At 48.4% G+C, this 24348-nt stretch overlaps 10 protein-coding genes across 10 annotated transcripts; 5 read left to right on the forward strand and 5 right to left on the reverse strand.

Moving 5' to 3' along the window:
• Positions 1 to 488: 488 nt before the first annotated feature.
• Positions 489 to 1000, forward strand: N7533_007527 (mitochondrial 37S ribosomal protein uS8m; the record flags this gene model as incomplete). Its single annotated transcript, XM_057104177.1, has 2 exons — positions 489 to 546; positions 609 to 1000. 2 exons carry the CDS (start codon positions 489 to 491, stop codon positions 998 to 1000), a joined length of 450 nt encoding a protein of 149 aa, XP_056959134.1.
• A 544-nt stretch (positions 1001 to 1544) lies between these two features.
• On the forward strand, positions 1545 to 2662 carry N7533_007528 (uncharacterized protein; the record flags this gene model as incomplete). Its single annotated transcript, XM_057104178.1, has 2 exons — positions 1545 to 2021; positions 2090 to 2662. 2 exons carry the CDS (start codon positions 1545 to 1547, stop codon positions 2660 to 2662), a joined length of 1050 nt encoding a protein of 349 aa, XP_056959135.1.
• Positions 2663 to 4321: 1659 nt separating this feature from the next.
• On the forward strand, positions 4322 to 5380 carry N7533_007529 (uncharacterized protein; the record flags this gene model as incomplete). The annotated part of the gene is made up of 2 exons (XM_057104179.1): positions 4322 to 4380; positions 4471 to 5380. The coding sequence occupies 2 exons, from the start codon at positions 4322 to 4324 to the stop codon at positions 5378 to 5380; spliced, it is 969 nt and encodes a 322-aa protein (XP_056959136.1).
• A 1666-nt stretch (positions 5381 to 7046) lies between these two features.
• N7533_007530 (uncharacterized protein) lies at positions 7047 to 7280 on the reverse strand (the record flags this gene model as incomplete). Its single annotated transcript, XM_057104180.1, has 1 exon — positions 7047 to 7280. The coding sequence occupies one exon, from the start codon at positions 7278 to 7280 to the stop codon at positions 7047 to 7049; it is 234 nt and encodes a 77-aa protein (XP_056959137.1).
• Positions 7281 to 7874: 594 nt separating this feature from the next.
• Positions 7875 to 9640, reverse strand: N7533_007531 (class I SAM-dependent methyltransferase; the record flags this gene model as incomplete). The annotated part of the gene is made up of 11 exons (XM_057104181.1): positions 7875 to 8076; positions 8131 to 8559; positions 8614 to 8800; positions 8856 to 8881; positions 8948 to 8988; positions 9053 to 9125; positions 9176 to 9217; positions 9275 to 9304; positions 9362 to 9418; positions 9498 to 9550; positions 9611 to 9640. The coding sequence occupies 11 exons, from the start codon at positions 9638 to 9640 to the stop codon at positions 7875 to 7877; spliced, it is 1170 nt and encodes a 389-aa protein (XP_056959138.1).
• Positions 9641 to 11427: 1787 nt separating this feature from the next.
• On the reverse strand, positions 11428 to 12621 carry N7533_007532 (Gfo/Idh/MocA family protein; the record flags this gene model as incomplete). The annotated part of the gene is made up of 1 exon (XM_057104182.1): positions 11428 to 12621. One exon carries the CDS (start codon positions 12619 to 12621, stop codon positions 11428 to 11430), a length of 1194 nt encoding a protein of 397 aa, XP_056959139.1.
• Positions 12622 to 13218: 597 nt separating this feature from the next.
• N7533_007533 (SDR family NAD(P)-dependent oxidoreductase) lies at positions 13219 to 14117 on the forward strand (the record flags this gene model as incomplete). The annotated part of the gene is made up of 2 exons (XM_057104183.1): positions 13219 to 13233; positions 13290 to 14117. 2 exons carry the CDS (start codon positions 13219 to 13221, stop codon positions 14115 to 14117), a joined length of 843 nt encoding a protein of 280 aa, XP_056959140.1.
• Positions 14118 to 14491: 374 nt separating this feature from the next.
• N7533_007534 (uncharacterized protein) lies at positions 14492 to 16227 on the reverse strand (the record flags this gene model as incomplete). The annotated part of the gene is made up of 2 exons (XM_057104184.1): positions 14492 to 15912; positions 15984 to 16227. The coding sequence occupies 2 exons, from the start codon at positions 16225 to 16227 to the stop codon at positions 14492 to 14494; spliced, it is 1665 nt and encodes a 554-aa protein (XP_056959141.1).
• Positions 16228 to 16728: 501 nt separating this feature from the next.
• Positions 16729 to 18349, forward strand: N7533_007535 (GMC family oxidoreductase; the record flags this gene model as incomplete). Its single annotated transcript, XM_057104185.1, has 2 exons — positions 16729 to 17748; positions 17825 to 18349. 2 exons carry the CDS (start codon positions 16729 to 16731, stop codon positions 18347 to 18349), a joined length of 1545 nt encoding a protein of 514 aa, XP_056959142.1.
• A 3531-nt stretch (positions 18350 to 21880) lies between these two features.
• Positions 21881 to 23886, reverse strand: N7533_007536 (sugar porter family MFS transporter; the record flags this gene model as incomplete). Its single annotated transcript, XM_057104186.1, has 7 exons — positions 21881 to 22127; positions 22188 to 22280; positions 22352 to 22563; positions 22621 to 22770; positions 22855 to 23216; positions 23275 to 23738; positions 23804 to 23886. 7 exons carry the CDS (start codon positions 23884 to 23886, stop codon positions 21881 to 21883), a joined length of 1611 nt encoding a protein of 536 aa, XP_056959143.1.
• Between the last annotated feature and the right edge of the window lie 462 nt (positions 23887 to 24348).

Genomic DNA, 24348 nt, shown 5'->3' on the forward strand with positions numbered 1-24348 from the left:
ATAAGGCTGCCATTTTAATGCGCTTGGAGGGGCCAGTGTTCCTCCTGTGAGAGGGCTTCTGCAGCCGCCGAGCGTAGGCGTGTGATGAGCAGGCGCTAAGATGTGTGACAAAGTGAGGTCACCAGTACTTTAAGATAGTGCTGGTTATCCATAGTGGAGCAAGTATCGAGTACTTCTTCGAGCTGTACCTGTTGGGCTTGGCGTGTGTATACCCCGGAGCTCCGGAGCCAGGTTTGTCCGAAAATTTCCATCCTAACAGCGCGGTGTGTCGACCAGCTCTGCACGTCTCCGTTCTTTTGCCCATCCACGTCGAGGTGCTATTTCGAAACTCTCGAGCACATTCTTATACCAGAAGGGTCCTCAATACTGTCTGGCCGACGCCGTGTGTCTCGCCAGCTCCCCGACTTCCGACCTCCGATCTCCGCAACTTTTCTCTCCTCCCCGAACACCCGTTCCAAAAGGGCCAATTGCGCCTACCATCGATCGAAATGTCTCTCGTCAACCTCGCCCACGTGTGCTCGCACTTAAACAACGCCACCAAAGCCCGTTTGAGTCTTACTTCCATCCCAAACAGCAATCTTCACCTCAAGCTGTGTAACGCCCTTCAGAACTCCGGCTACATCTCCTCTGTCGTCCGCGGAGGTCCTACTCCTCCCCTGCCCACCCGATTCTCGGATACCCTGCCGCCAACGATGAGGTGGAAGGCATTGAGCCCGTCACTCTGGATAATGTTGCATCGCGACGCCTCTGGCTGGGTCTAAAGTACTGGCGCAACGAGTCAGTCCTTGGAAAGGTGCAGATGGTCAGCAAGCCCACACGACGAGTTACGATCGACGTCGAAGGTCTGAGACGAGTCGTGCGTGGTGAGGATTCCGGCTATGTGGGCGGTCTTCGTTCGCCAGGCGAGAGTCTTTTCCTCTCGACAGACCGTGGTATTCTGGAGGCCCGCGAGTGCGTGGAGAAGAAGCTCGGCGGTCTGGTTTTGTGCCGCGTGCTCTAATCGTGTCATACGTTGCATGCGACTCGCAATGGCACAATTACGCTTGTTCTGGTGGGCGGGAGAAGTGGATGCACCCATCCCGATCTTTCTTTTCTTTGCATTTACCTTGGAGTTTACTGGTTTGTCGCAGCGGGGCCCTCTCTTGAAGCCCGATCCTTTTTGACGCGACTGGAATAATTGCCTCAATCGAGGATCTGTATATTAGATGTTTGCGTTTATCGCAGTCCCCGCATGACGTGGGGTGGTCGCGGAGCTTTGAGGCGACGCCATGTATAGACTATGACTTGAAACAGGTTCAGATTCGTTTTTCTCAGTTTAAGCCATGTTCAATTCGATTCCTGGCTGTGCTATGTACCATACTATTGCCGTGGCTTTGCAGCAGATCGTAGTTGTGATATCCTATTGGAATGTGACGGCGCATATTTCCCAGCAAGTCACGGGCCCAGTCAATCACTTGTTAGCCGCCTGGTGCCAGCTTCCCTAATCTCCAGGAGCAACCCCCGAATTGTACACTCTTTCAACCCACCTTGCAAGGACTGCAGATATGTTAAAGTCGAAGAAGGTCCTGATCTCTGGAGGCACCGGTTTTGTCGGCTCCGCTACAGTACGTGCCCTTGCTGCAAGGCACCCTGGCTGCGCCATCACCGTCATTGATCGGAGTCCGCCCCGGGCAGAACATATTCTCCCAAAGACGATTCAATGTATGCAAGTTGATGTCACGTCTGCTGCAGAAGTGGACAGGGCTATTCAAACCGTTAAGCCCGATATCATTATTCATACTGCGGGCATTGTACCGTCTGTAGTAGACCGTTTTAGCCGGAGGTTGGAGCGTGAGGTGTGGAAAACCAATGTCGAGGGCACCCGGAACATGCTAAACGCAGCATTGGAAAGTGATGTCGAGGCTTTCATTTACACCAGCTCTTGTTGTGTGGTGACAGACGATTTGAGCACGCCCTATTGCAATATCGATGAAGAGTGGCCGACGTCTCATACATCCCTCATCTATGGTGAATCTAAGGTTGTACAACCATCCAACCGGGCCATGGTTCGTGCTCAGGGAATCGAAAATATGCTAACAAAAACAAATAGGCTGCAGCGGAGGCCCTGGTTCTCGAGGCAGATAGCAGCCAAATGGCCACCTGCTCACTCCGCCCCTCGGTTCTGTGCGGGGAAGGAGACTATCAGCTGGTCCCTGCCCTCCACGCTTGCATTGCCAAGTACCAAACGCCCTTTATCATCGGAGATGGGCAGAACTTGTGGGATGTTACCCATGTGAGAAATGTTGCCGACGCCCATATCCTGGCCATAGAGAACCTGATGACCTCGCGCACGGCTTCAGGCGAGGCATTCTTCATTCAGAATAATGAACCGATCACTTTTCGTGATTTCTGCCTTGCTATCTGGTCTCATTTCGGGCATAACCCACCTTTCGAAATTCGAATCCCTGGAAAACTGGCCTACGTTGTAGGTTTTCTGTGCGAGATGGTAGCCTGGGTGACAGACACCCACGCCACCTTAAGTCGGGGAAGCGTTCGAGATGCGTGCGCCGTTAGATACGCTAGTGGAGAAAAAGCCAAGGCAATCCTGGGATACGAGGCTCGGATTGGGATGGAGGACGCGATTCGTTTGAGCTGTGAGGTAAGCAAGACAGAACAAAGGTAAAAAAGGAATAAAACTGGAAAGCTGACAATAGGTATTCAGGAATATGCTCGGCGTATCGGAGTTGTTCTTCCCGCTCGCTGTTAATAATTCCAACGGACCAGGGGCTGCCAGTGCCGGGGCGTTGGTTAATCAAGTGCATGACGAACATCCAGATAAACTTTCTCGCTCTCAGCGGTGTTTGAGAAATAATACCCTGCAATTAAAACCGATCCCTATGGGTACCCAGCCTCCATTGACTTCAGAGGCGCCTGTTAGCCCTTTTTGCTTCCGTCTTGCCACCACCCGCCCCATCGCTCGACATCTAGCAACTGGGCTTGCGCAGAATGTAAGACATTGGGCCGTCCATTGGGCTGCAAGCTGATCCCGAACCAGACATACCCCAGGCGGCTCTCCACCGAAAGTAATATGGAGAAAGGTCGATCGCGGCCGAAATATCTACATGGTCCATGCGTTCATTGGGCGACAACACTATTGCCTGCCCGATCATCGCGACCCGGCGGAACCAACCTAGTCAAGTTTGAGGTTAGGTAGTATGGACATTATCACATACCTACCGAGGTGGATACTATGCCTGTCTGAAAGTGTACATCTGAGTTACCTCGACGTCACGGGATTCTTGCATATGCTTCGCCTCCACCTTCAGGCTCACTCCATATCTTCTTCGTTGCAGATCCCGCACGTCGTAGTCAAGCCATGATCAGCCAACGAGAATTGACGCCCGACCCCAAATCTATGCTATCATACCCAACTGCTGCCCAAGACCATCTTTACAGGGACATTATACATAGTGCCTAGGTCAAAGTGGCGCGGCCTGCAGCTGGTATCTGCAGTCCCCAACCCATGAAGATCAGCGCTGTGAAGAGTGATTCCACCCCCTTCGATCACAGGTGGGTAATTGATGGTGGATACAGCCCCCTCAACGTTCCAGAGCCGCCTTAGGACATCCTAGTTACGTCGAATCAATGCGTCTTGCGGACCGGACTCCAACCTCGATCGATCCAGATCTGCCCTGTTGAATGTACGCATTTTGTGGCATAAGGAGGAGCCGGGGATGGCCCCTGTCAAAACTATGCAATTGGTGTCTGCCAAAGAGCAACGCCTAGGCCACGGAAGTATTATTTGCTGAGATTGGTATCTCCACTCTGGGTCTGAAAGCTTCCAGCGCGGCTCTCCATCCACTTACGGAACCGGATTTGCCATACCAGTCCAGAAGCAGGCGTCAGGCACACCTACCAGAAATGATTGCCCGGGCACTCCTGTCCATATATTACTCCGAAGTCGACCTCCCTGCGCCTCTTTTACGTCTGCACATTCGTTCACTCGCACCCTATTACTTAATTGATTCTTCTGCCTATATTTCTCCGTCCGTTTCCCACATTTCATTTATCTATTATTGAGTGCCACGGCTACCCAACGTCTACATATTCAATCCTCATGGTGCCTGCCCCCCCTTTGACGGCCGTACCAGTAGGCTTTCAACCCTTTCCGGTGACTCCAGCACATTTTGGCACTCGGGTCGGTTCAGTTAGCAGTAAATTGGACATTCTCTCTCGTCCCAGGTTAGCACCAAACAACTATCGCCCCGTCTTCACTTACTCTTCTCCTATGCATGCCTATTATCTTTGGTGCAACAACCCGCTCATACATCCCAACAGCACTATGGCTCAGCATTCCATGTACGCGGCACCGGGAAACCCTCCCGTCATCCACCGGCAAAGGTACTTCCATACCATAAGCATTGGTCTTTTCCTTCCTGGGCTCTGAAGGCAATATACGATCCCCAATTACTCCTGCTAAGCGATATAAAGGGCACCCTCAGCACCTCGAGCTTACGGCCTTGATCACAATCGTCAACTCCTCCTTGGACCCATAGAATTCGATCCCCGACCCCCATACCCCGGAACTCCCTTGGACAGCCACGGCCATCTTGTGAACCAGCCCATGGGACGTTTATCTTACCCTTCTACCGGACATGCTCATGCACCAGTTCCGGTGTACTCGGATTGGAGCCAACCCCCGCATATGCCCCATGAGGCTCTTCGTCATGAGATCAGGCCAATCAACCCACCGGAGAGCCCAGAATATATAGTGGAAAGGAACAGCCGCCGAGCTACCGACGTAACCCGAGGAAGCCCGCAGTACCATTCCCAGAGAAGGACCTCCAACCGAGATGAGTTTGATGGCCCGCATCAAATTTTGGACCTCCCTGCTACACGGAGTCTCCCTCCCCGGGAGGAGGAACTGCCCCAGCTTCCCACTAATCTTGACGCCGCAGATCAGGACAGGATCCTGCATAAAGTTAATGACCGTCTATCTCAGTGTGCTTTTGACTTCTTTGCACGATACCAATTCCCCATCCCATTGGAACAGGATAAGAGGCGAGTCCAGGTCCCCTCGGACCGTGAGTGGAATGAGTGGGTGCATCTCTTACGGAGACTGGCTACCCGACGACGCATCCCGCGCCATGCCCTCCACAATGGTCAAATCAAGCAGTTGATTACTGTCCTCGAGAACTCTCTAGAGATGCGCCATGCCGCCAAGCACAGTTCTCGACCTGTCAAGGATGACCGTAACGTGCTGCAGCTCATCTCTGCCGGTACACAGGTGGCAAAGATTCTCAAAGATTCCGATGCCATGCAGTTCTTCGATGATCTTTATGTTGACACGGAGAAACTGATTCATGACCGCCGGCGCCGCGTGAGATTTGCAAACCCTTGAACCCACAGGAGGAACGGCCACTTTGACCCAGGTTTTCGAGGCCGATGGATAATCCCTTATTTTTTTTTGTTTTAACCGTGGATATTTTTACACCCTGGACCAACCCTTTGCTGTTACTCCCTTGATCACCTACATGGAACCCGCGGAGAGCCTCGCCGTTGATGAGGCTCATGGAAATTACCTTGCTGGAATGGCTGCTGTCTTTTTTTGCGCCCCCACCGCCGATGGAATTTTGCTCTGGGTATTATCGGTAGCGTAATTCGCTTTCTCTCTTGATCGTGAATTGGGGAAATGATGACCCTGTCGGGCCTCGCTTTTGGGTAGACGAGTTATGCGTCTGGAAGAACGACAATCACGCACTGCTACGAGCAAGCTTCTCAAGTCTTGCATTCCCTCTCATTTTGATGAGCTGTTTGAAGAACACGTTCCCCTTACGGGGCGTCACATCCCTTTGAACAGCATGGATACAATTGGTTTATGACAACTACGACTTAATGTGTCTTCGGTTCTTAATGTTATCTTGTCTTGTTTATGTTTGTGAATTACGAATTTTTGGGTTGGTTACAAGTTTTGTTTTTTCTGGTTTGGCTGTCTTCAATATATTGTTTTTTGTTTTACTTTTTTGACAGTTTAATACTGCGAGGAAGGCTGTTTGTTTTGTTTTGGCTTGTTATTCACTTTGGACTGCTATCTGATATGTATGAACTTTTTGGGGTCTCTACTATCCATTCTGATCAACTAATCTCCTCAGTGATTTTGGGCTACGAAATAGTCCAATTCACTAGGCTTAGTACCTAGGTATTCAGAAGGTCCGGAAATGATGTTCATCAGAGTCAACCCCAAAGTCCTAGGGCTTGTCTATAGCTTCACACCTTCATTTGATTTGCCACTTCGCTCCATATACAGCCGCGCACTACTATTTGCATCCCCGCAATCTGCCATGTCGCCTCGGTTTCTCTGGTCTTCGAAATTTGCTCTGAAGCTTTTCGCAGTGCAATTGATTCTTGAAGTGAAGAATACTATAAATTTCGCAAAATGATATTTGTTATAAGGAAAATGACTGTTTCCTCATAATGCTAATTCAGGACAAAACAAATATCGCATGAATGCCTGGCAATGACTAAGAATGATACAGTGCGGACACATCTTGCAGGCTTCACTTCAACTTCCCTCATGCTGAAAATTGCATAAGCTATGATTAAGGGCCCGAGGAGGTTTCAATAAATTAACAAAACTCATCGAGTGAATTTAACCAGCCTGCATCTAGGGCCGTGGACAATGAAGAATTCAGTGCGGTTTCCAACCGAGCCTCTCGAACCTGAAACAGCCTGCTGTTATGTTTATAAACTAATACCGAGATACTTTGAATCAATCCATGGATAGCGCTGGAGGTAATAGTAGGCGAGAAAATCATTTCTTGGCATGACCGAGAGGGCTGAAATTAGATAGAGACTGCGTCCGAACTAGAAAGAGAACGCGAAAAAACCCTTCTGGATCTTATTTCACTGTATGCATGTAGCCGCAAGGGGCTTGCTGAAATGAGGCGAAAGGGTTTGACTTAAGGTTGAATTTTTGGAGGCGCAGCTGCGTTTGAGTACTGTGAATTCTTTTCTCTGTGAAGCTATTTTAAAAAAATCCATTCCCTAGCCAGAGACCCAGTTCAGATTTAAATTGGAGCACACTCACGATAGATATAGATAGCACGACCAGGGTGGTCTTTGTTCACACCAAGATAGCCTTGCTCGCCGTCGGAGATAAAGTCCTTGTATCTCCACACTCGGTCGAGAGCAATTCTGCGCAACAGGACGAGGCTTGTTCGCCACGGCTCATAGAATGGGTGAGAGGGCTTTTCCATTTCTAGAACGGGCTCCCGTAAGCTCAGTGCGACAGTGCAAGCCATTCTGAGTTGTAATTATAAGCTCACAAGGGTACTCAGAGCTGTCAGTCTGTTTTTGTGATTAGGTTGAGGCGGAGAGAGATACTTGTTAAAATCAGGCCACTGGGGTGCGGGGGTTCGGGGGTTGTCTTTGGGGCTGGCCCCCAAGGATCAGCACCACCATCGTCACGGGCCAGATTTGACGCCCAGGTGGAATATCAAGGATTTGCGTTACAGTACGAAGTACCTACATCCTGTAATTAGGCTGCAGCTTATTTTTGCAAGGAGTCAGGAGGCTAACAATCCTCGGTTTTTTCTTACTAACATAGTTTGTTTTCCTTTGCTGTCCTCCTACAAATACCGGACCGACGGGAATGTGTGATGACAGATTATGATTTAGTAGTATAATGCTAAATATCAGAAATATCGAGCATTTCAAGGTTCTACTAGACTAAGAGGAAGTAGCCTTTGTGTAACAGTATGTGATTTTTTTTGTAAAAAAAATTCCATTCAAGAAAATGTTGTCTTTCACTCGGAACGATCTCACATAACTCCATGGAAGTCAATATGTGCAATTTCAAAGAGAAGGATTATATAAATGCCCAAGTGCATCGATGTTCAAACACCCTCGGAGCTAGGGGTGTCTTTCATCAGTCCAGGTGTTGTCACCTGGCTAGTATTAATCTTGTCGGCTCCTGATAAATCCTTTTTTCCCTGTTTCTTGTCCTGCTCCCTATCTCGTTGCAAGTCCTCCTTTTCCTTCTTGGCGGCGATTTCTGCGGCCTCCTCCTCCGTGGGCCTACGGGCCCAAATTCGCCGACTACTTCTGTATCAGCATGTCAAAATACCATGGAAGTGATGGCGAGATACTCACGAAAAGTGATAGATATGGTACTTGGGGTTGTGTATCTCAGCTCGGGCTTTGGCGACAAAAACTTGAACTTCCTCGATACTCCATGGCTCGGGGAGACCGAACTTAGTGAGCAAATATGTGGCATACCCGTCCATCCCGGTCTTCCACATGTGCCAGTTGAGACGACCAGCTTCCTTCAACACAGGATCCCTTGGCCAAGGGCCTATGGGCCATCTATATACCTTTTCGTGGAGATCAATGAAGCCAGCCTTCTCAATTTCCTTGCGCATAGTATCAAGGGTGTCGACAGGGCGGCCGGATAGCGCAGCTGCACCTAGAATGTTGGGGCCCCAGCTTGCTAAGACACTGTCCTTGGGCAAGGTATTGTCATCAGAGAGTACATTGCAGCCTCCTTCAAACTGCTCAAACCACCCTCCGGGCTCCAAGTTCCTAGACAACTAAAGATTATTATTTTGTTTTGCCTCGAGTCCTCTCGCAGCTTACTCGTAGCACTGCCTGTAGACAGTTTCCCATTCAGTTGCATTGAAGGAGCCCAGCATGAGACTCATGTGAATGAGATCAAACTTTTCACGCCAAGTCCACTCTTGAAGGACGTCATCCACTTCGAGGATGCAGTTGGGAGGCATCCAATCAATGGGCGGAGGGTAAAGATCGACACCGCGAACTTGGGCTGTGAGGGGTCAGTATTGGTTCTCGTTAAGGTGAGAGACATGGAATATTGTTACATTCGGGAAACATGTCCGCCACATCACTTAATTTTGGGAGAGTTAGCTAGCTTCCTTTTATTGTTGTGGTACATGCCAAGGCTGAGACTCACACTGCCCAGCTTCCTCGACCAGTACCGACATCAAGAATGCGCTAGATTCCAGGAGTATTAGGATATAGCAAAATGGAAAAATAAAGGAGTAGTACAAGATGATACCTTCGGGTTTTTGATTGGGGCTTGGAATAGAGGGTTGTTTGTTTCGGAATCCATGACCATGGATACCAAGTGTCTGGAGGTGTCAGCAAATATGCCGTGAACCTAGAGGGCTGTATGACCTACCCGGCCTCGAGTGCCTCGAATTGCTGCTCATCAGAGGGGCCCCTGTCCTGAAATTAGAATGTCGTGTTGTGATATTCGCTTTTTAGACGCTGCAAGTACCAGTATTTGCCTTCCCGAAGAGTTTGATACCTGTACGTAACAATGAGTACCTAGTACATAGATTCAAATCTCTTTTAGACCACGTACCGTCGGCCGTTATCCATCACCCCCTTGTAGATGGAGGAAGCGAGAGATGTGGTCTCTCTATCATTCAACAAGACCAACTGGTCAGCTTATATCCCCTGGAACGAGATAACCAGAATAGTATAATTGGAAAACATACGATTGGAAGTCGCTAGGATCATAATCATTTTCGATCTGATAAAAGTCGGGATCCTGGAGCGATCGTGGAAATAAGCTAAATATGATCGGTCAATTCGCTCGGACTGCACTTACGACCGCGATTTTCTCATCGACCTCCTGCATCTTGAGGGCAGGATGGCGAAAGCCAGGTAACACGACTCTACGTGATGAGCGTAAAGGTCCAACAAATCGGGAGGTTCCTCAACTTCTCGGGAGCAAAACACAGAGAGGAAGAAGATCCAAGACGGCCACTGCTGAATGCGGGGAGCGGATTCATCATTTTAAAAAGCAAGGAGAACGACGGCCCAGAGAAGTGGGTAGACAAGTGGACCCTCACGACTTTCTGGGATTTTAATGCGGGTTCGACCCGCCACTGACATAGAATTCTTTTCACTGGAACGGGGAACGAATTCGTTAGCCGATCCCTCCTCCATCAAGCCCTAGAGAGAGCTGTGATACGCCTGAAGGCAACCTGTCGCGCACAGAGTCCTTTGCTTGCACCGACACAGGAGGAAGTCTAACTTTTTCGACTGCGCCCCTTTCCTCTTTGGGCCTCGACTTTCCTTCGTGTTTTGACGGGAATCCGAGCACGAGCAAGTGGATTTTCTGATTTGCGGATGCGCCCGCTGGATCCATGCGACAAGGCGATGTGTCATGGCGTGAAGAATGCGGGCGAATCGACAGGGATCCCTGTCATGCCGGATAAGATATCCGCAACAATGCCATTGCTTCGAGTTCCAGGTTATCGAGCACTCCAGGGCTAGCAGGCACTCCGGTATCCTTCGGGCGGACCAGGGTATTGAAGCTTTGGAAGGTCTATAAGTGCATAGTGGTGCACAAAATTCAATATTGACGGCACAGGACGCACGCGCCGTCTATCCGTGGGTCCCGAGGTCATTTAGTGAATACCTAGGCCACTATACGTAACATTTTTCCTATGCCAGGTAGGGCTTTCCTATTTTAGCTGCCGCCGCTTTTATGAGGGCGCTCAGAGTCAGGCTCACTGAGCCATCACTGATTACTCAGATATTCGGCAGAGGCATCTATTGAGCACCCCGTCGACGGGATTCAGCTGGGCGGATGTAGAAAAGTAACGTGACTTTTCAGTGGGTCTGGGAATGGGTCCGGATAATTGTTTTTACCAGGTTTCTACGTCCTGCACAAATCGATCTATAGCGGACGTAGAGATTTTCAGCCTCTGGTGGGGCAAATACAATTTCATTGTATTATTAAGCTATGGTAACTGCGAGCTAGGAGAAGCTAGGAGAAGCTAAGAGCAAGCGATCGATGTAATTAACAAGGCATTGAGGCGATGAGAAGAAAGAGAGGAAAGAACCGAGAATAACGCTAGAATGTTTTTAATGCACTTCGTCCTTTTCTTTATAACTTAATTGTTCTATCCTGAATTCACCATTGTCCTTTGCCTTCGATTATCATAGAACAGGCCTGACTCTTGATTAGTCTGAAGTGAAAGAAGTATTGTACCATATTTCCCTTGTCTGCCTTTCCAATCATCTGCCTATGCCGATGCTGCCTCCTCGCCATAATGTTGCCAGCATGCGCTATTTACCTGTCATTGTGCTTCGCATATGTACCGGATAATGTCTGGCAACTCTGGGCTTTTCCTTTCCTTTTTAGTGTATAGGACTCAGCATAATGCGCCACCTCAATGATCTTAGTCTTCCAACCGGAATCCAGCTTGAGGTTAACCGACGTGAATAGTGCTCGCGTGTCTGATACTCATATTGCAGAAGGGCATTATCATGGCAAATTGAGAGTTGTGAATAAAGATGTGAATAAGAAGAATTCTTTTGACTCATGTGAGAAAAGTCTGGCTCTACGTGAATAATTGTCTTGACAGATAACATGATGCTACGCGACACTACAGTCGAGCCTAACACAGCTCCATTTCACACCTCCTCAAGCGCCGCATCATACACAATGCCGGCCATCTCCCTAGCACGGTCCATCCATCCAATCACCCTTCCACTCTCCTCCTCGCCAATAACCTCTCCCATGCCCTGAGTACCCTCCTTTCTCCTTGCAACTCTCTCCGCGATAACATCGGCCTGATACCAGATGCCCCAACCCTTCTCCACGGGTATTTTGACCACCTCTTCCGTCTCCAGACCATTTTCATCCAGATGCTCCTCGCCATACCACTGAACATGTAGTTCCTGAGGTCTGATAGGAGGGAAGGGAATGGAAACCGACGCCTTGGTGGCTTCGATACGTACAGCCGGGGCTGCTTTCGTGGCCTGTAGCCGTTGGTAGAAAGCTGGTTTGCTGGAGCCAGGAAGAGTCATGCTGGTCGTGACTATAGCGACCGCCTCCTGTTGCTTGCTGCCACTCTCATTGAAAACTTTGTTGAGGATGACGGTGTTGATATCGTCCACATCACCAGACACACCCGGAACCGGCATGGAATGCGCATGCACGACTTCAGTCTGCGTCCTATCTTGACTGGACGCAAGGCCATTGAGCGCGAGATCAGCCCACGTCAATGCATATACGCCCTGATCCAACAAACTTCCCGCTCCAGCCGCTTTATCGAGGAACCGGCTTTCATGGCTCAAGTCCGGGGACACGATGGGAAAACTGAACTCGGCGTACACGCGTTTCACATCGCCAATGCGCGGAAGTAGCTCATTCTGGAAGTAGAGCGTAGCGGGGAGATAGCGCGTCCACATTGCTTCCATGAGCACGACATCTTCTTCTTTGGCTAGCTTGCACAGTTGAGTGAATTGTGCGCGATTCATCGTTGCTGGTTTCTCGACGAGCACATTGCGCTTGCACTTCAGGGCCTTTTGCACGTGCGCGTAGTGCAAGGGGTGTGGTGTGGAGATGTATACGATGTCAAAGTCTCCCTTTTCCAGCATCTCTTCCCAGGAGTGGTAGACGGTGATGGACTCGGCATTGGGGATTTTGTTCTGTTTCAGCCAGTCGGCTGCACGAGAGGCGCCGCCGGTCGTACTGACTGAGACGAGCTCATGTTTGATGGACGCAGAAGCTTCCCGGGGGAGGAGCAAGTCTGGTAGGAAGACGGAGGCAATATTAGAGAGGGAGAGTGCAGCCCAGCGGCAGGTGAATTGGTTCTGTGCCATTGTGGGCTACGTGTAAATCGTGCTGGAAGGCTTTCGGACGGTGACTTGGGTCTGGAATTGATTGGTCCTCCTAAAAGAAAAAAAAATTCAACTTGTGGCTGCCTCCAAAGACGTGCGTATTCAGAGAGGCTATCAGAGGTTGAGGATCATCCTAAATAGGGAGGAACTTGAGCTTACCCCATATCTTGTTCTATACTATTCCCCAGATACTAAAGCCGAGAGCTTGTTTCGCCACCCATTTAGCCGTTCGTCAACCATTTAGCCGTCCGCTCAAGCGTTTTACCGTCGAATAAGCTGGAAGATTGCTAAGCCAACTTAGATGCCGATTTAGAGCAGGTAATAGCCTATTACAATGTACACCAATCATCTGTATGGATGGCGATAGTGGCGATGCGGGGATATTGGAGTCCCATCAGATTCCTCTGCGGAGATTTTGCCCCTCCCATTCTATAGCGACCCCGACAAACTTTCAAGCCGCCTGACTTTTTCTTATAAGGGCATAGGTCGTTGGTACAGCATTTAAGCCTCTTCTCCAGACTCAGTCCGGTAATTTTTTTGTTCGCCCACCAGAACTCTTATGCAATCCAATCCTTTATCATGGCAACCGACTTGGTGAGTTACTGGCAACACAATGTACTATATACCTAGCTTTTGCTAATAATCTACAGTTCACACTCAAAGGCAAGACCGCCGTTATCACCGGCGCAGCACGCGGTCTAGGTCTCACATTTGCCACCGCACTGGCGAGCGCAAACTGTAACCTCGCCGTGCTAGACATCCTCGAAGAGCCTTCCCCTAGTCTTCTCGCTTTGCGAGACAACCATAACATCAAATTGGAATATTACCGCACGGACATCACCTCGCGTTCCGAGATCACTGCCGCAATTGAGAAGATCGAAGCGCAGTTTGGGCGAATCGATATCAATGTCAATGCCGCGGGCGTGGTCACGGACGAACCCTTCCTGAAGACGACCGATAAGAACATCGAGCGCACCTTCGCTGTCAACTTTACCGGTTCCTTCCTCGTGGCTCAAGCTTGTGCAAACAGCATGGTCGCTCGGTACAAATCTACCCACGGCGACGAGCCAGCAACGCAGCCCACTACTGGCACAATCATCTTTGTCGCCAGTATCGCGACGCACATTGCCTCCAGCGCGCAGCAGATCAGTTGCTATACTGCATCCAAAGCGGCTGTGAAGGGACTGGTGAAACCCATGGCCATGGAACTTGCGCCGTATGGGATTCGAGTCAATTCCTTGAGTCCAGGCTATATGATGACGGATATGATGCGAGGATTGCAAGAACAGCAACCTCAGCTGGTGGACCAGTTTGAGAAGGAGACTTTGTTTGGGCGGATTGGGATGCCGGACGAATTGAAGGGTGCTATCTTGTACTTGTGCTGTGATGGCGCAAGTGGATGGTATACAGGGCAGGATTTGTTGGTTGATGGTGGGGCGAGTACTTGGAAGCATCCAGCTGTTTTAGCATCAAACTAAGAAGGGTGGCAGAAAACATGTTCTGCAAGTCTGTGTAACTGTTGACCGTTAAAATAGAAAAATGTACTGAATTTGATTATTACACAACACGGTTAATTCTATGTATCGCAAAGAGAGAGACACCGGGTCTCCGTTATCCCCTTCTCAGCGAGGATTAAGCCCGCTACCAAGGAGAACTAGCCTCTTAAACGCCAATTTGGAAATGTAGGACCTCACAACTCTCATATACGTATTATATAGAGTAAGAAAATGTCAAAATGAAATATCATTTTCATATATAACATAGTATACAAGCACGACTTCAACCGAACCAGATCTGGAATGCACTCTTCTCATTTCGGTCGATTGATCCCCAGTCCGCCAGAGCATCTTTATTAGACTTTGTTTGGCAACTCTTCTACATGATTGAATCCGTTCTTCTCGCCCTCCGCCACAAGCCCCTCCGCCGCAAGCACCCTTCTTGGATCGAGATCCGTAGTGCCATCGACCTCGTCCAAAAGCCTTCGCGCAGCTACGGCAATGTTACCACCGGCCTCATCAACGCGTCGGTGATACTCTGCCATGTTCTTGCTCACAAGCAGACTATCGCTCGTGAACAGCAGGTTGATCTCTTCGAGTGATTTACCCGCGACCTCGGGATAGAAGAACCAGACGAGGGGCATGGCGAGGACGTTCATGCAGCCAAAGAAGATGAAGGTGGCCCATCCCAAGTGGTCTAGCATGATGGGGATCACGAAAGTGTTCATGCCGCACCCGATCGCCCAGCCGAGGACAGTGAAGGAGTAACCTTTTGCGCGCACTTCCTGCGGCCAAATTTCCGTGCCATAGATCCAGCATGGGACGATGTTGAACATGGTGAAGAACCAGAGGAAGACGAAAACGAACGCGGCTGCGGCGGTACCGAGGCTGGATGCCAAGGCGGGATCGGTGGCTTGGTGATTCTCACTCGCCTTGATCAGCCCGGCGACAAGGAATAAGGCGATACCCTGCGTGACGAAAGACACCATGAGGGACTTAATCCGGCCCATGCGGTCGATCACCAGTGATGCAGCGGCGGTGCCCAGGATACCAAAGGTGTTGACCAGACCGGCCAGCCAGGCTGACTTGTTTGCATCGAACCCGGCAAGCTTGAACAGCGTACCAGCCCAGGTGGCAATAGCGAGGATACCTGTCCATTGCTGGATCTGCTGGAGCGCCAGACCCATAACAACGCGTCGACCAAGATGCAGTTTCCCCGAGAAGCGCCCGCCGAGGACGAGATTGAGAAAGTTGTTTCGTTTGTGGTGCGATGATTCGACAATTGCTTCGAGCTGCTCAACTTCGGCAAGAAGCTTAGGGTCACGGGGATCCAAGTCGCCACGGATCTTGCGCAGGATCTCGATCGCTTCTTCAGGGCGATTGTTGGACATCAGCCATCTCGGCGACTCGGGCAGGAAGAAGACCGTAAGAATAACAATCAAGACGGGAACTGCCATGAATGCCAGGGGGAAACGCCATTGGAATTCCACTGTGGACGACCTGATGCCAAAGTTGAGCCAGTACGCAATCACAATGCCAGCATAGTTCGCAACGAAGACGAGCGAGAAGTTGGAGCCGCGGTCGTGTGCTTGAGAGAGCTCGCTCACCCACGGCGGAACGATAGCGTTGATGAACCCGATGCCGATCCCTGCGATGACACGCGCGCAGATGAACATGTTACTGTTTACACTGCCGGCCATGAGCGCCGCGCCGAGCATGCAGAAGAGTGAGCCGAGCCAAACACCCTTTTTTCGGCCGAGCTTGTCGCCTACCCACCCTGTTTCCAGTCATCAGTATCTAAAGCACAATCATCACAAAACAAGGGATTTTGAAGTGATTTGTTCGTACCTCCAACGAAACATGCCCACATGGCACCGAAATAATACGCTGCCAGCAGACCACCCTGCTTGGTGCTGTTGGTCACGACACCATTGGACCCGATGTCAGCCATATCAATGAAGCCTGGCGTCGTACTGACGGTGCCCAGAACTCCTTGGTTGTAGCCTTCGAAGATGAGGGCAATAGCGGAGAAGAGGTTGAGGAGAAACATGAGGGCCCTTCCGGGCAGGTGTTTCCACAGTTGGACGGCCATGATGAGCGCACGTACGTCGGACTGCCTCTGCGATCTGTGAAATTGAATGAGGTCGATGGGAGCGAAGGCAGACCAGGGATGATAGAGTACTCATGTGAAATCACATCGCAGGAGGATTGGATGTTTATATGTATGGTCATTTTGACGACAAGGAGCACACGCCACCCTATCGGCTCTAGACCCCAGACCCCAGACCCCAGACCCCGGACCCATTCACTCACGGGGAAAGCTGGTCCGATGTTGCCGTAAACCTGCCCGAGCCGCAGGTCTGAAGCCTTTCAGCAGTTTAGCCTCCCTTCTCCCTGGTATTGTTCCCATGTTTTGACCGATCCAAACCGTTTAGCCGTTTAGGCATTTAGCCATGTCCCTTCGAATCGAATTCCGGGGGCCGCCAATCAGGAGTTGGTCATGGTTTAAGCTCTGTACCCCAGAAGTATATCCCTAAAGACCCCATAGACCCCAGAGAGCCGGCGAAAACAAAACCATTATAGCGGTATTTTCATGCAGGCCGACCAGTTCACCCACATTGTCGTTGGCGCCGGTTCGGCGGGCTGCATTGTGGCCCGTCGGGTGGCCCAGAATCGGGCCTTTAACGTCCTGCTGATCGAAGCCGGGCCCGACGTTGACACTTCTCCAGCCAATGCTTCCTCCATACCCCTTGGTGTGCATGATGCCCGCCGGGTCCCCATGGCAGGTCAATCCGCGATCTTTGACCCCAAGATCGACTGGAATCTTGAAGTCGACGTGCCTGGCGGAGGGCGGATGATTGTCCCCCAGGGAAAGGTTATGGGCGGAGGGAGCAGTATCAATGGAGGCACTTTTTTGCGACAGACAGAAGCCGATGCACGTGAGTGGGTTGCGTTGGGAAATGATGGCTGGGATTTCGAGAGTTCAGTCTCTGTATACGAAAGACTTGAAGGCGACCCCCTTCGAGGCACACGCGGACCGCATCCCATTGCACGAGCGAGTATGGACGAAGCAGGCAAGATTCAGGCTGCCTTCGTCGACGGTGCTATATCTTGCGGTTTCCAACTTACCCCGGATGTCAAGGCCACGGGGGCGGAGGGTGTCGGTCCGGCGCCCGTCTGTCGCCGCGGCTCCACTCGGGTTAGTGCAGCGGACACTTTTATCGGCCCGGCCCGACGCTTCCCCAATCTTACTATCTTGACCGATTCGCTTGTGGATCGAGTGCTCTTCAAGGATCAGGACCACAAGGCCGAGACGGTGGTGCTTGCCAACGGCCGCAAGATACACGCAACCCACGAAATCATCCTTTGTGCGGGCGCAGTATTTTCGCCAGCTATCTTGCAACGCTCGGGTATCGGTCCTAGGGAGCTACTTCAACGACATGAAATCAAGCCTGTGGTTGAGCTGCCGGTGGGAATGAATCTCAGCGACCATCCATGTATCCCACTGGTCGCGCGGCCACGACCCGGTGCTTACACGGACACGGATTATTCCTTGCAGATGCAAGCGCGATGGTCGTCGTCGCTGAATCCCGGTGCGGTCGACTTGCAGATGGTTTGTTTCTCATATCTATTCGCCCAGCCGGCGGATCCGTCCGCACCCCAAGGAGGCCAGCCGCACAGGAGCTTAGGGGGGCACAGAGACCGGTCATGTTGCGGGAATAGGATGTAACATCAATAAGCCCACTTCGCTCGGCATGGTGGAGATCCGCTCCAAGGACCCGAACCAAATGCCGCGAGTACGTCCTAATTATCTGAGCACCCCGCGCGACCGAGCCCTGGCGCGAGAAGTGGTGCGCACTGCGTACGCCGTGCTCACGTCGCCCGCCATGCAAGCCGTACTCACAGCTCCGTTGGGTATCACTTCGCAAACTGTCGCCGACGACGTGATGTTGGATGATTATATACAAGCTCAATATTCGACGACTTACCATTTCTGCGGTTCATGCCGAATGGCTGATCGCGAGAAAGGCGGCGTTGTGGATCAGAGCGGGCGGGTGTATGGCGTGAAAGGGCTGAGGGTGGCAGATGCGAGCGTGCTACCGACTGTACCGGCGGCAAATACGATGGCGAGTTGCATGCTGGTAGGGGAGATGGTGGGAAAGAGCGTCTGTGATGGTCGAAGTGTTCAGAAGGCAGTCAGATCTCACATGTAGGTAACCGGCCCCACATTAAATTTCTCCAATATTAATTGGACCCTCGCTTACGAGGGTCGGACACCCAAATGACAATGTGCCCCCAAATGACACTTTTTTACCATTCCTACATTCAGTACTACGATATACCACACAATACTATATATACCACTTAATTGCATATAACCATATATAATATAGCGTATAAAGTGCAATATATCAAAAATTCAGCGCCGTAGACGCCGCCCTGAACGCCGAGATTCACGCTTCAATTCCTCCATAACCTTGCGCTATTTAGGGCGCACTTTGTCAATTACTTCTAATTCCGTCAATTTTTCCTTATCTCGCTTCATTTTTTGTAGATTCTGAGCTAATACAATACCTCACGTACGAATACCTAATCTTGAAAAGTTATATCACTCATCGCGACGTAGTATAGCAGCTTTTATTACTTCTATTTCCCATCGTACTTCCTTCAATTAGTATACAGCTAACTGCACTAACTTTGCAAGCTTTTGAATAGCTATTGTATAGTCATACATATCTTCACTACTTTAAAGAAACTCCTTTTCAAGCTTTTAAATCTTCCAAATAGTTATTAGTGTACTAAAATTAGATAAGAGTGACAAAGTTAAAGATTCAGATTTATTTGGTAATAGGGGTAATTCAGTACGTTCAGGTATATAATCAACTATTTTATCATATACAATAGTAGGATTAAATAGCCAGATACTAGATAACCGATATCTAAGCTTGATTGTACATAACGTAAAGATTTTTGCACAGATTGAAGTAATTACAGTAAGAAAATCAACTTTCTGAAACTTCGTATATCTAGTAGCAGTTACAGCCTTAATTACTTTACTATAATAGTATTTATAGACATTAAATATACCAACGTCTAATAGCTAAACTAAATATAAAGTATTAACGTTCAAGAAGAAGGGTTAAATAGCTAAAGCTTCACAAAATTTAACAAATTCATACTTTAGATACAAACCAAAACCATCACAGATAAGCAACCACTAGGATTTTTTAGTACATAAACATATAGATTTTTCAAACATTTAAATCTACTAATATACAAGTAGATTATTTATATAGCCAGTTTCAGTTACAGCAATTCTTTCATCATCCTTAAGGTCCTCAAACCAACAATATTAAACTTATTTTATAGCTAAAATAATCAACAATAGGACGGTAAAACCATCTATTAATATAACCTTAACAACAGTCACATATTCACAATTTATATAGTTTCCAGAAACAATTTTTCGACATAGCTCTCATATAACAATCTACTAATCTTTACCAACCCCAATCTAAAAGCCTGTTTTATTAAAATTATAGATATCCTTAGGTTAAATCCCATATTTTTCAATCATATACTAAAGACTTTCAAACCATTCCTCCATAGACTTTTTAGTATATACACAAAGCCGTTCAATATCAAGACTTTTACACCTACGTACACAATACTTAGGGTATCGATTAAGAAAGCATTTAAGCTACTTATCACTAATTATAACTATATCAGGTTCTGTTTCTTATAGAATTAACAGAGTAGCTATAGCAATCTCAGAACGTTTTACTAACAATCCAAACTTATTATTATAATCAATCCAATGACATAGAGCTTCCTCTTATATAGAATTGAACTTGCGACCGTTGGGTTCTCGTTCAAATAGCAAATTAGTACCCTACACACGGCGAAGAAGCCGTCGATATAGCATATCAAATTCACGCACAATTTGTGCGTAATTCGGCCGAGATTATAGGAGTGCTTTTCGCATGCTTGCTAAATACGGTGCTCAATTTACTTATTGGTATCTGCCATATTAGTGGTGTAGCGATGCGACAAAGTTGAAATGTAATATTTTCATGCAATGTGTCATTTGGGGGCACATTGTCATTTGGGTGTCCGACCCTCGTAAGCGAGGGTCCAATTAATATTGGAGAAATTTAATGTGGGGCCGGTTAGTACCTGGAAGCGGGTCGTGCCGCCGAGTGTTCTGAACCTAAGTCTGTGTAGCATCATGGAGAAGTGTGAAGTGTCGACGTGGAAAAATCTAGGGAAATTAGTAATTTAGTTAATTAGAATAGTCTCTACTTATAATATCTTATACTATCTAGTCTTAAGCTTTTCCTTAGTATAAGTAGGGACTTACTAAATATTAATATTAAGTATAGAGAGTTATCCTATAAATATAGTATATAAATTACCTATAAGAGAATTACTAGTAAAAGAGTTACTAGTAAGGTAATTATCTATAGTATTATTAATATTATTACTTATTATAACTCTTTGTTAACTTCTTTAAAGTCAAAGTTATTAATTATAGGATTAAGTATTAGGCTTCAGTTCTATCTTTAAAACCACTTTTCTTAGCTATAACTTATTAAAAACTCTTTTTAAGTCAAAATACTAGGAAACTAAGTATAGCTTAGCTCTAGTCCTTACTTCCAGGATAGAATTCCTAAAAGTAGATAGGTAGTAAGGATCTTGGTATAGATCCTTAGCCTTACAAGTAACAATTACAATATCGATATTGACTTCTTGGCGTAAAAACCATAGGAAGTTAAGAGGTATAGTAATCTCTGAGTTTAAGATAAAACTGTATGGCGACAGATCAAATTTTATCGAGATTCAATAAAAAATTCGCTGTATTCCACGTGTTGTTAATGACGTCGTAGGGGACACAAAAAAGAGTGTAAGTATCACCTAAGGGGAGAGAAAATAAGCTGCTTGTAGGGTAACTACTAGCAGACCGGGCTCATAACCTACTGGAGGCACAGGATGAGGATACTCGCATGGAGAGAGAGACTGAAGATGGTGGTGACATGAAGATGCTATGGAGCGAAGCTATCTATATGGCAGGCACGGTGGGCACTGGCTGACTCAGCAACCTGGGGCCTGAGCCCTCAGGCCTCAGTAGTATTCAAAAGAAGTGTTGGGTTGATCAGTAATTTCGAGGACGTTAAGGGGTCTGTCAACAGTCCGGCAGTTCCCTTGGCCGAAATCTTAAGAAGCTCCGTGAATTTTCAATGACCTCCGAATCGGGACCTGGCATTGCCAGAAGCTCCACGAAAGTATACAGACCTTACCGGGAAGCCTAGATTGTGCAGACATACGAACCCTCCGAAGGTCCTGATCGCGGAACCAGCATGCCGGTGGCGCTGTGAAGGGCTTTTTTGATCACAAATATTCATTTCCCTGCGAAGTCTGCTGCTCTTAAAATCTTGGAATGATCTGATGATGGATTTCAACCTTGGAAGGGAGGTTGACTGTTATCTGGCAAGGGCTTGACATGTCGTCTACGCAGAAATGACACATTTCCAACAGTACTGCTAATTAACAGGATGATTAAATATAAAGAAATAGCTAGTTGGGTATCCTTGAAGCTAATTGAATAAGTTGCCTACTATATTCAGATAGGCAAACAGAAAGGCAAGAATCTAAATAATACCATCGTACTATCTCCGGCTACCAGCATATCCCAGTGCCAGAGACAGAAATTATCGCGCCCATATCTCGTCAACGCAAGAATTAATTTAGCTCTCATCGCTGTCAAACTTCTCGCCAGCCACGTGCACCGTAGCACTTTGACGGCGGATGGCTTCCTCAAGATATTCTGGCTTGAGGTTTCCGTGCTTGTCGTAGCGGTATGGCTCGTGAATGGAAATGGTAACGCAGTCGAAGACGTTGGTGGACTTCTTGAAGATGGCATCCATTTCTTCCAGGGAACGGTAGCGAGTCTCAGGGAAGAAGAAGTAGACGCAAGGGAACATGAAAGCGTTACTATGATGGTCAGTTTGAGTTCTGGATCGAGAAAACTCTAGTATGGAGCTGGGAACTTACATAACGGCGAAGATAATATAGGTCTTATATCCGATGCTGTCAAATGCAACTGGGGTAATCATGACGACCATGAAGTTGAAGATCCAGTTGGCACTATTGTAAAGAAAATGGTTAGACGATATCTGGAAGGTATTGCTGAAGGAACAATGGATAAGCTTTCCTACCTTGTAGCTAACGCATTGGTCGGGGCGCGAATTCGTAGGGGCACAATCTCAGCGGGATACAGCCAGGTCATTCCGAGCCAACCAATAGCGAAGAAGGTGTTGAAGACGAAGAGGAAAACTGCCTGTCCAATTCCGGCCTGCTTATCACCGAGATATGTCAAGCGGTAGTTGCAGCCTGCAAGAATAGCCATTGAAATCGACATCCCAGCAGCCTAGGATTCGAAATTAGCTCGAGAACGAATGGAATAGGAATGTGAGAATGGACCTACTCCGATAAGCATCAGAGGACGACGTCCGGCCTTTTCAATAATGTAAATGGGAATAAAGGAAGCCATAAAATACTCGGTGCCGTTACAGGCGGCCAGGAGCTTAGGAAGGTTCTGGCCGTCCAGACCAATTTGGGCATATAAATCAGGGGCCTAAAGGATCATGTCAATTGGTACTATTCCTTAACCGCAGACTGTGAAGCTGGCACTGGGAAGCTGGCACCGGGAAGTACTGACATAGTAGGTGATAAGATTGATTCCAGAAATCTGCTGGAACATTTGGTTGACGTAGGCAAGTGCGACACGATGAAACTCTCGGTATTCGCTCATCTTGAATAGACTTCTATAAGAGCCCTTGTTCATCTCCTTGACGGTTTCTTTGATAGCGAGGAGTTCATTTCTGATGAAAGGATCGTCGCGATCTTTTTCGTTGAGAGCTTCTAGGATCTCCAGCGCCTCGTCATCTCGACCTTGCATAACAAGCCAACGCGGGGATTCAGGAAGATTCATGATTGAGATGAAGATAATGATGGCAAAGAGAATTTGGAACGCAAGTGGGAACCGCCAAGCGACTTCTTTCTCTCCAATGAATGACATGCCTGTTCGCCAGCAATTAGCATTCTTGCTAGATTATTGCCATTGTGAGATTTCAATTACCATAGTTGATCCAGTAGCTGAGGGTGATACCACCAGTGATAAGCGAACCCTCGATCATCACCATCTTGCCACGATCGTGGGCCTTGGACGACTCGGACTGCCATGTCGGAACCGTACTTGTGTTCATACCATTTCCAACACCGGTGACGATTCGACCAATGATAAATTGCGGGAGATCGTAGGAAGTTGATTGCAACAACGCTCCAGTAGCCATTGTCAAACAACCGCAGAAAATAGTCTTTCGTCGACCAAGGGGGTTACCGATAAAGATAGTCAAGATAGCGCCGAAGAAACATCCTAGATTGTATGCTGCGACAGCAATTCCTTTGTTGGTACTGCGCGTAGAGATAAGGCCTGAATTGCCCGCAATAGTTGGGTCGTCGGGGTTGATATCTGGGAAGTACTTGATGAAGGACGGCAGATCAAGGATACCGCCAGTTACACCCTGGTCATAACCGAAGAGGCTAGTTGGGAGTTTGTTAGTCGCAGGGAGATCGAATTGAAACTAGATAATCCAGAAGTGACATACAGGAAATCAAGACTGCCAAGAGAACTGATGGCCAAGTTCAGAGAACGGCCTCTGAAGCCGAAGAACCTCGGCCAGTTAAACATGTTGAAACACAGCACGCCAGACGAGAGTCAAAGGAAGCATTGAGAGCGGGAAAAATGAGCCTGACAGAGACAACAGGTTATATACTGAATCCACAACTCGATTCAAGCCCCCCCGGATTAACAAAAGTGGTAACCCGAGGTGACCGGGGTTCAACAGGGCATGGGGGAAGCCAAGACGCTTGGAGGTCATCGTGCGCAGCGGGGATGGGCAATTCCACGGTAATAGGATTTGGGGGCGGCTCAGCCGTCAGATTATAACTGGTCCAAATGCCCAGACTTTCACCTGCTGGTCAATGTACGAAACACTTGGCGGTGATATGCCACTGCTTGGCAAGCGGCATGGCACAACTTGGCGGCCTTGCTTAGAAGGGAATCTGCCAATGACTAGCCTTGATGGTTTTCTTTTTTTCGGCTTTAGCCGGAAAACGGAATGAAAATGGAGAGTTTCGCATGTACTCCGAT

Source organism: Penicillium manginii, assembly GCF_028828005.1.
Source record: "Penicillium manginii strain IBT 31320 chromosome Unknown utg000005l:1.0-5665137.0:1.0-5668048.0, whole genome shotgun sequence".
NCBI lineage: Eukaryota > Fungi > Ascomycota > Eurotiomycetes > Eurotiales > Aspergillaceae > Penicillium > Penicillium manginii.